Below are 10,903 nucleotides of genomic sequence, written 5' to 3' on the forward strand. Positions count from 1 at the left end.
GGCAAAATATAAATATGGTCGAAATTTGATTTGAATTAGATGGGTAGGCTCGGAATTGTGAGGAGAGCAGACTGCCTTGAAGAAGTTTCGCGAAAAAATAATTGGAAAGAGGCCAGAACCCTTGCCGAAAAAGTTGTTGCCGACGCGTGGCAGCTTTTCTACCGGATAAATTTTCAGGGGTTGGCCGTCGAAGGGTGATGTACCTCGTGGTGATGTTGGTTTTAGCACAAAACCGACAGAAAGTGACTTTAGCGTAGACAGGCCTTAGGTCACCGGAAAAATTGCACGATGACTAAGTTCTTTCTTCCCGGTTAACACTGAAATGATGCACAACGATCTTTTCTCACTAATGCTCTGATACCACGTGAGAAAGCACGGGAGAAAATATATTATTGATATTAGATATTTAATATAATACAAAAAATCCTATTTATAGCTATAGTCTACAAAGTACATATTGCGGTGAAATTGCCAACTTCTTTACTTCAGAATCTCTTTTTAATCTCGGAAGAAGATTTTATAAGATTCCTATACTTGAAGTAAGTGTTATTATTAAATGTGAATTTCCGTATTATTGTTTAAGAAAAATTCAGTTTCCCTCTTTAAATAATGGTTGATATTTCAAAGTTCTTTTGATTGGGTTGGGCAGATAGATTATTTGTGGTTCCTTTAGCGTATTTAAAGTGTTTCTATTTTCTTATTCGGGTTATTAGTTTACTCATATTAGTGCGAAATAGCTCCGCACGGTAATAAGCTACTGAATTGGATCCATAAATCCACGTTAGAAATGTTTGGACGGCGAAACTTGCCGGGGCTATTAAATCTGAGTAACCAGTCATAAGTTGAGAGATTTTAAAGTCACAAATATTAGTTTAGTGACTTCTGTATAATTGTAAGAAAACCTAAATTTGATGACCATTTGATAGATTAACTCCGAAATAAACCTATGAATTTACTGTTTTCCAATTTCAGCCATATCTGTAGTTACAAGAACTATAGTTTCCCATCATCAAACGAATAGATGCTGCAAAAAAATATAGCATTTTGATAACCTTGAGATGTTATTTGTAGAAATGATAGTACAAAACCGGTTCTATTTTGACCTCTTTGCTGGCTTAGCCTGTTTCATGGACTTCAAGATCCAGCAATTCATCAGACATATTTACATTAAGTCTAGAAAGACCATACATTAAAACTGAGGCAGTTTCATCTATACATTTCCACTGCCAACTTTTACTTGCTAGACCTTACTGATCTATATTTGTATTTTGCAGCCCAGAATAGGTAGTGTATGAAGTTTAATGCACTGAGTATGCACATTAGCCAGTAGAACCTCTCCAAACGGTAGTGATTCAAGTTGCTACCAGAGAGCCATGCTTTGTGCTTTGAAATACCTGTCACACTATTTACTATGGATACTATCACTGAGCTAAGATAGTATCCTATGGCTAAAGAAGCCCATGTTAGAGATGTTGCCAATGATCTCATACTCACTGGTGCTTCTGAGAAGCAGAATTCGAGTAGTCCAGCTAGAACGAAAAGATCGGCTGATCCAAGAAACAGGTACTGAAACGCGATCCAGAAGAAAGTTATGGGCAATGGCTTGGTAGAGTCGAGAAGTCCTGAGTCAGTAACTACTCTTCTGCGCTTGATTTCAACAAGGGCTGCAACTGCCATAGCTACAATAGAGAGGAATAAACCGATACCAATGCGTTGGAGGTGAGAGATGCCCATTTCTGTTTTGGTTACTCTACGAGCGAATGGAATGATGAAATGGTCGTAAACTGGTGCAAGGATCATGATGAAAACTACAGGGAAAATGGGGAGCGAGGCCGGGGGGACTTTTAAGGAGCCTAATTTTGTGTTCATTGTGGCTGCTTGCTGGACTGAGAATGTATTCAGTTGGGCAAGGCAGCAGTTGAGCATGATGGTGCAGGCAAAAATTGGGAAAATTTTCATCACAATCTTGACTTCTTCTACTTGTTGCACTGAGCATTTTAATGCTCCACAAGCTGGGGTGTCTAAAACTGCCCGATTAAGGAAGCTAAGACTTGTTGATGGAGTCTCAATTGATTCGACATCTTTGCTGTTTTGGCCACTTTCATTGCCAGTTGGAATCGGAGGAGAAGGGCTTGAAGCCATACTTGCTATAGCAGTACTTGAGTTTCTTGATACACAAGAATTTAGTAATGCTGCAATTAGAACCTATGCATTATAACATGAGATTAGTTGCTTGTGTAAAAATACATTTGAAAGTTCATTTAAACTGAAGCAATTAGGTTAGATGAAGTTTTTAGGAAACTATATACCTTGCTGATTGTTGTAAGAGGGCTTCCACCAGGTATCTTATTCCTATAGAATGGTGAACCAGCAAGGAAGGTTGGGATTGACAAAAGTATAGCCAAAGTTGCAATTCCAAATCCCCATTGCCAACCCATATTGTCTTCAATCCAGACCACAAATGTGACAGCAATGAGACCTCCAAAGGAGAGGCAGAACACAAAGTAATTGAAGAAAGTTGATCTTTGCTTTCTTCCTTGTGGGGTTGCTTCATCAAATTGTTCTGCACCGTGGGGTGGCAACGATCCCTTTATACCTCCTACACCTAATGCTACTAGGTACAGTCCTACGAACAACATTGCAGCTTGTCCACCATGAACTTGTTTGCACTGCACGTTGGTCGCTCCTAGGTCGCATTTTGGTGGCTTCAATGAACTGGAACGAGCTTGTATGGTGAGTACTACTAGACCCTGTTTTTCATTCAAAATTTCAGGAAATATTCAAAAACAAATATTCTATGTTGTTATGATTCATAGTAAACAACCTACCAAAGGTAAAGGCATGTTTTACTGAATGGTTGTATAAGTAATGTTATATGGGAGTGAATGTTGGGTCTCTAGAATCCAACATATCCACAATATGTCAGTCGTAGAAATATGGATATTAAGATGAATATACCGTTTAACATGATTAGGCAAGATTAAATATGATCACATGTGATTGAAGATACAAGTAACATACAAAAAGAATTTAATGAGAGTGTCATTTGCACCCAAGGGTGTGGCCTAATGGTCGATAAATGAGGTTGAGAACTATAAGGTCTCAGGTTTAAATTAAATCTCAACCGAGACAAAAATAGTAGGTGATTTCTTCTTATATGTCAAAGCCTTGATGGACACCTGTTGTACGTGTTGCTAGTGGTCTATAGGTGACTTCCAGATGCACTAGTCTATAGGTGTGTGAAACCTGGTGATTGAAGATGTAAAAATGGGACAAGGAACCTAATAATCACATGGAAGATGTTCTCTTAAAACACCAACAATCTCTTGAAATCCATGTCGGTGATGCTAATAAGTTGGGATTAAGATCGAGTCATATTAGTACTTCTGCTTTAGGTCCAATGTTCGCTAGAAATCTTTTTGAGCTTTGTCTTCTACTTATTTGTCAATAGAAAATGTAAGAAGTTTCTAGTGTTAGAGAAACATAGATTTAATAATATTAAATTGAGACGGATTCAAATGGAGATAGATGGAGGATGTATACAATACACTCAATTTGTTTGAAATTGAGGCAAAATTATTATTGTAGTATTCAGGAGTAACTACCAAAATCTTTGTCAGAAGAGTGGAAATGATGCATGAATTAATCTTTTAAAGTTCTGTTTTAAACTACTTGCAAAAAAGAATAGTTTTGCAACATCTAATCAATGTAGGGCTGTAGCCATGATCCATTTTGACTTTAGTTTGCAGTTTTGGATTTATTATGGGTATCCAGGGACCAGGAGATGTAGGCTGTTCCACTAGGAGACTAACAAAAGAATGAGCGTAAACAGTTCTTAGCTTCACACATGAAAAACTGAGGAAAAAGTTTCTCTATGTCTCATGGGAATAAAGAGTCTCTCTTCTTTCAACTCCATTTTTCACATTCAAAATTCAGCTAGTGACCCTATAGAGTTCCTTGTTAAGTTTATTTTAATCACCGAGCAGCACGTAGAATTTTTTGAGTTAGAAAAATAAATAAATAAATAAATAATGAAACAGAAAACGGAGAAAAATGAAAAAAAAAATAAAATAATGTATTTCGTGAATTCTCTGTATCCCATCCGCTCTACTTCAGTATTTGTGGCATTGACAATCTTTTAAACTAGTTTTACATTGACTCTCGACCTACTAGCTACTACAACTATCCTTCTTTATTAAAATCTTAGACGGATTTGCTTTTGTCCCATAAAGAGAGATAAAGAGAGAGCTTTTTTAAGAAAAATAAATGTCTAACGATCACGAGATGTGTTAACATGGCATGGAACAAAGACAAAAATAAGATTTAAAAAAAAAAAGATCTCCCAAAAGTGATCATATATATATATATATATATATATATATATATATATATATATATATATATATGAGATGGGGTATCTGTTTAGGACCTAACTAATTCAGATTCTCATGGAAAGTCTTATTTTGATGGTAAATGCGCTCCATATCAAAATTCTTCTGACTTGAACTCGGAATATTTACCATATAACTACGGCCTTTGGTGGTAGCAATTTATAGTTAGGATAGGACCGTTCTAGTTCGTGGATAATCATAGCACTTGGACATATAGCTTGGTGATATACAAACAAGTCTAAACTATTCTAGTGCACGTTTCTACTTTGATAGGTGTATTAGTGTATAAATAATGTAGTGATATGCGAGTGACATGTGCCCTTTTTCCTAACAAATATGGAATGTTTCCTGTGGACACTCTTTCCTAATGGAAAGTTGGTGGCTATTTAAAGAAATCGATAGATCTGCTACATTCCTAACAACCACACACCTGTTACATGGTCCTGGTAATATATACTAGTAGTATTAATCTTTGTCACCATTTTCGTTAATATTCCCTACGGCTATAACCATAAAAAGCAGATACCCCTTTAGCTCTGTCACTTTACATACCATTTTGTGCAAATCTTCTATTTTAAATATCTAAAAGTTATGTGCCTGTGAGTTGCGAGCATTAGTTCCATTTCCATAGGAGTCATTTGATAGGTTAAATCTCACAAGTTTTTTTTTTTTTTTTTTTTAATTCTAAAAATAAAGTCATGCATGACCAACTCCACACACATAGGAAAACCAAAAGCGTCGTCCGGCGAGAGATTAATTTTTTTTTTTAGAGACTACTCAATAAAATTTGAAAATATTGAGATCAAAGAATACTAAGGTGGCTTTTGATCTGGTTTTGTTGGTTCTTATAAAGCTAGTTTTTGGAAAGAAAAATACAATAGTCTTAAAAACAAAACAATATGTATTACTTTGTCTGCAATTGTGCATTTGATTTTTGTTTTTGCTCTGGAAAGGTTTTCAGTTTGATTTGAAATCTAGAAACAAAAGTTGGCTTTTAAACGGGGTTTGGCTTTGCAGAAAGATATTTAAAACCTTTCTGAACCTGGTCATAATTTAATTTCTTCTCACATTATTAATTATGTGTAGAATTTTAATTCTACCAAATTCTTTATTCTTCAACCTTTTCATCCCTGCTATTCACCGTTTAAAGAAGAAAAAGAAGCTAAATGGGCCTAGGCTTAATAAAATTAACTTTGTAATAAATCTCTTGTACTTGCTATCCACGTCATATAGTTAACAAAATTGGGTGTGGCACAAAGCAAAATATCCCCTACCGCCCACAAAAGAGAAAGAGACAATTAGTAGTCCATATAAAAGTTGGATTGGTCCTACCACCATTAACACCAAAGATGCAACGGGCATCAACAAACAAGATCAAAACCAAAAGTCAAAGAAACACGAAATGTGTATACGTAGGAAAGAATGGACAATGTCAAGTGTGAAAACCTAAAGGGCTAAGATGCCATGCCTGAGAGATTAGTTCTAAATTTTAAAATAAAATATTATTTTTATTGAGAATCGAACCCTCATTTTTTTTTCAGTAAACTCAGAGCTCTTACGTTGAAACAAGACCCCTTTTGTTATTAGGTTCGACAGTATCTATTTATATAGATTTAATAAATATTTTAATATAAATATAAAGTTTCAAAAAAAGTCACTAAATTCGTCCGAACCCGCACACATTACTGTAGCTCCGCCCCTGACTTTGATAGAGAGAGACCGGTAAAAGATAGTAACAAGTATTTTGGATTCATGGAGATGTGTGCACAAGTTCATCTCAGACACCTCTGATTATTAAAAAAGAATGGAATGCCGAGAGTGTATTATCAGCTTGTGCAAATTATATGAACCAACAGTAAATGTACTCTGGGACGTTATGACACGTTAAAATTTGAGGTAAACACTCGTCGTCTACCCCCTAGACAAAAAAACATTAATGCTAACAAACAGTATTCTCACATCATCGCTCTGCCAACAGAATTTTTTTGTCTTGTTGCTAATTGCCTCCTCATCTATTCCAGCAAACCTTTATCCTAAACACCCGCAAGTTAACCTTCAATTCTTGGTTAAGATTGATTCCTAGTTTTACCATATACATCTAATCTCAATTTATTCATCGTCTTAGCATATACATCTAAATCATGAAACCATCTTTACTCCTCTTTTCTACCTTTTCCTCTTTCACTCTTAAGTACGTGTGCTGGTGGGAGATAGTTGTAAAAAAATACGGAACAAAAAATGGCGTATATATACAATGTGAAAAAGTACTTTTTTCAGTCATGGATAACTGCAAATACTAACTACATACGTTGCATGAATGGCGTGGGGAAGGGTGGATTCTTACGATCTTTCCACTAAAAAAAATGTGTCTAAAATTTGATTATAACTTTAATAATTAGGCGACAAATCTACAAAATTTGATTATGACCATTATATTGCATTTCATCCTACAACAATGTGTTTCACGATGCCACAACGTTTTTTCACCAAATCGGATCGGAATCATATAAAAATTTCATTTAGCGGGTTATAAAATCATTGGAAAAAAACAAGTGGTCTCTTTTCTTAGTCATGGGATTTATTTTAAAAGAATAACAGCGACAAGAAAAAAATAAAGGGGTCGATATCTTTCAAATTTCTTCGTTATTAAGTTTGTTATTTGGTATGATGGATGGGACTATGAGGGAAAAGAAAAAGGAAAGCAGAAAAAGAAGAAAACAACAAATTCCTAGTGGAATTTTAATAGCGATCATATTTACTATGTTTATATACCTTTCCTAATAACTTGTACCGAATGAATAGCATATATATCTTTGTTCCTATGAAGTGAAGTGTCACTCCTAAAGACAAAAACATTATTATTAGACGACATTTCAGGGTGACCGAAGTGAAAAAAGATTCTGGGTATGGGCGCTCAAATGCCGCAAAAAAGATTTATTACTTATGTGTTGCCTAGTTTTTGGTACCAATGTGCAAAGTTTAGAGTTCCTTTACTATATTATGAAGTTAATTTCTGAAGCACAAAATCTCAAACTACTAATGAAATGTTTTCATTCAGCAACTTTAATAAAGTGATTTGACTTTTTTTTTTTTTTTTTTTTCATGTACCATCATTTTTATCGTTCAATAAGCTAGTAGTAAAAGAAATACTAGTAAGTAATACTGAAGATTCCGAAAATATTACTCCTACCTGAAAACCACCACCAAAAAAAAAAAAAAAGGGAAACTGAGGGCGCATAAAAAAGCGTGGCGATGTTATTGGCTTTATTCACATTTAATTTTATTGAAGAAAAATGAAGTTAAATAACCCTCTTGCTTAGTTAGAGTTTGGACATAAATTTAATTGAAACTTTAAGATTTTAAAGTTGTGTCGAAAGATAATTTTTAAAAGTTAAAGTTGTGTTTGAATATGTATTTTATTTAAAAAAAATTAAAAGTTATATGAATGGAAGAAAATTTTTCACTTTTAGGAACTTGAAAATTTTTAAAATTTATTTTCCCAAAACATGATCATATTTCATAAGCAAATAATATTTTTAAAAAAAAAAATTGGAAAAATAAAATCAAAATTTATGGTCAAACATGAGCTTGCTCTTCGGTTCGTTGACATAAATTAAGGTAAGATTTTAGATTATCTAAATATTTTATTTTCAATTGGATACGTAATGATATACGGTTATGCTAAGTATTTCTTCAATACTTAATCAGATGTCTCTAATTTATGTCTCAGTATAAAATCACCTTTGTTAGAGAGTGCTTTACCCACAACATAGAACTTTTCGACATCAATCCAAATGTAGTCGGGTGCAAATAGCATATCGAATACCAGGTAAAAAACCAAAAAAAAGAAGTAATCATATTACAGATTACCAGAATCCACAGATGAATTTTTCCAATATTAGGGCCTAGGGGGCGCAAAAAAGGTAGAGAAGTAACGATGAACACAGAGAGAGACGAGGAAGAAACAAGAAACAAGAAAAAAGAAGAATTATTACCAGAAATTCGATGAGAGCACTGATGAGATAGATGTGATAAGTTGTGCATAAAGCATCAGATAAGAATCCACCAAGTAGTGCTAGTAAAAAAGCAGTGCCCATAAAATTGGTCACAGAATTTGCTGATTTTGAGGGTGAAAAATGCATATATTCAGACAAGTATAGCACCAAGTTACTTGCATTTGCTAAATATGCCAAGTTCTCCATCACCTCCACAACTGATAAATTTACAGGAAAAAATAATTAGACAAAAATCAAATGAAGGAAAATCTTGACAAAGAATTTGATCTTTTTATAAACCCAAGTAAGACTTTTCCAAGAAATGATATAATAATAAATAGTTTGGATGCGAAAATTTGTTTTTAATTATTTTACCTAAGACAAAAGAGGCAGCAAGTAAGCCACCATGCCTATTGGTAAATGCAGGTCTATTTCTCCAATCTACATAGCCATCCCAATTAGTGCTTAGGTGCCTTTGACTATCTATTTCCTGCAACACAAATATGCCAAAATTTGTTAGTCAACAAAACAAAGAGAAAGAGAGAGGACAAAAAGAGAGGAACAAACCATTATTGTTTCTTGTTTTCCTATTGTTTTTAATTTCAACTTAGAGGAATGAAATTCAAGAAAGAAAGTGATCAAAGGTGAGAAGAGAGGAAGAAAGAGCAATCTAAGTAGAGAGAATGGTATGGACCCTTTAAAGAAAAAGAAAGACTTATATAAGCATTTGAAAGAAAGCAAAGGCTTAAAGCTCCTCCTTATACCAGAATGGAAAGAATTTCTCTTTTTGTTTTATTTTGTGATGTAATTATGACTTAACTAGTTTCCTGTTTGGCACTAGAGTCCCCTTTTTAGGGGAAATGAAAAGGAGAGAGATGGATGTGATGTTATCTAGGATTTGATTGCTTAGAAATGAATATATTTCCAGAAAAGAAGGAAGAGAAAAACAGTGCAAAGAGCATCAAAAACCTCATAACCAGTAAGCTAGAAAAACAAAAAAAATTAAAATAAATGAAAGTGAGAAAGGAAAGTGAGAAGGAAAGAGATGCCATTTAAGTTGTTAAAGTGTGCAAAATCTAAAGATTTAAGCTATTAGAGAAAGGCCTAAAAAAGATAATTCTATTTATTTAATTATATATTCATCGCTCCTTTATGAGTTAGCGTATTTTGTTTCCCTAAGACCTAAATTTATGAGTAGCGCTAAAGAGTCGTACTCAACATATGCATGTCTTATATCATATTAAAGCATATGCATGTCTATTCATCATATTTAAAAGCTTAAGTCGTTAAAGAAAATATACTTTAATTTATTTAATTATATTTTTAACATAAGCTCTCACACTAACGGTAGCAAAGTACAATAATGCCCGTGCAACTATGCTACTTATAAAGTAATTACAATTTACAAATATCTCTAATAATCAGTTATTTGATTTTATTACAAATTAAGTATAATACAAAAAAACATTACATTTTGGATATATATTACTTAAATCCTAATGAGATTATGAGAAGTGCTTTGTCTTTATCTAGTGTTGTTTGACCAATAATTACTAAATCTTGATGGCCCCACCAACCCATTTATGGTATGTGGCTCATCACAATCTGGAAATGTTAAGATGAGCAATTGTTTGTTTTTTCTTCCTCACTAAGTTCTTAATCTTTTTTACTTTGTTTTCTTCCCCTTTTGATTAATTAAAATCAACTTGCTTCGCTATTAATAGATGCCTAGAATAGAGTTGCCTAAGAACAAAAAATATAAATAAGTAATATTACCTTAGAAGTAGAGCTGTCAAAACGTCCCAACCCAAGCCTCGTGGGCTTTTAAATTTGGTGGGCTAGGACGGGCCGGCCCGCCATACGAATGGACCTTAAAATGGCCAGCCCAATCCAGTCCTAAGAGGACAGTGGACTAGGGCGGGCCGACCCTTCAACTTTTTTTAGAAAAAAAAATTTCTTTAAATCCTTAAAATAATTTTTCGTGACGTAATCAATTAATCATGTAAACAACTTCTGTTTTCTTAGAGCGTACAAAAAGCTTGATATTTGACGAGGAATCTCGTAATTGAAGTGCAAATTCTCTATATCTCTAGCTCTTTCTTTTTAAATTTACATGAATATTTTCTTAATACTTTTCTTTTATTTTCCTCGGATTCAAGAATTGTTTCAATAAGTTTATATGGTGAGGTTTTTTATTTAGGATTAACATCATTTGCTGATTTCATCATTATAGTTTATAAAATTTTTAAATTTTTTAAAATTTGCTAGTGGTCATTTTTTTTTTGTGTATTTAAAATTGATCTTTTTCTATACTAAAAAGCAGTTTAAATATTAATAATATATTAAAGTAATCCAAATTGATCATTGCCCACTTTGTAACTACCCGGCCAGTCGTTTTGAGTATTACAATCTCGTTTTCCCATTTACTGCTTATTTTGTGTTCAATTATAATTATGTGACTTGTCGGGAAGGTTTTAGAATGAATTGGAACACTTAGTTCCAAGAATTAAAGCTTAA

General features: G+C 33.6%; 1 protein-coding gene across 2 annotated transcripts; it reads right to left on the reverse strand.

Moving 5' to 3' along the window:
* Window positions 1–1,048: 1,048 nt before the first annotated feature.
* LOC107760750 (protein NRT1/ PTR FAMILY 4.6-like) lies at window positions 1,049–9,407 on the reverse strand. Of its 2 annotated transcripts, none has more exons than XM_075248501.1 (5): window positions 9,207–9,407; window positions 8,762–8,876; window positions 8,387–8,604; window positions 2,310–2,750; window positions 1,049–2,205 (listed from the first exon to the last, which is right to left on the reverse strand). In XM_075248501.1, the coding sequence occupies exons 3-5, from the start codon at window positions 8,591–8,593 to the stop codon at window positions 1,234–1,236; spliced, it is 1,620 nt and encodes a 539-aa protein (XP_075104602.1). In that variant the 5' UTR covers window positions 8,594–8,604; window positions 8,762–8,876; window positions 9,207–9,407; the 3' UTR covers window positions 1,049–1,233. The 2 variants fall into 2 exon arrangements, with proteins under 2 accessions (XP_075104602.1, XP_016434338.2); XM_016578852.2 differs by lacking the exon at window positions 9,207–9,407 and adding an exon at window positions 8,954–9,175.
* Between the last annotated feature and the right edge of the window lie 1,496 nt (window positions 9,408–10,903).

Source organism: Nicotiana tabacum, chromosome 24, assembly GCF_000715075.1.
Source record: "Nicotiana tabacum cultivar K326 chromosome 24, ASM71507v2, whole genome shotgun sequence".
Lineage (NCBI taxonomy): Eukaryota > Viridiplantae > Streptophyta > Magnoliopsida > Solanales > Solanaceae > Nicotiana > Nicotiana tabacum.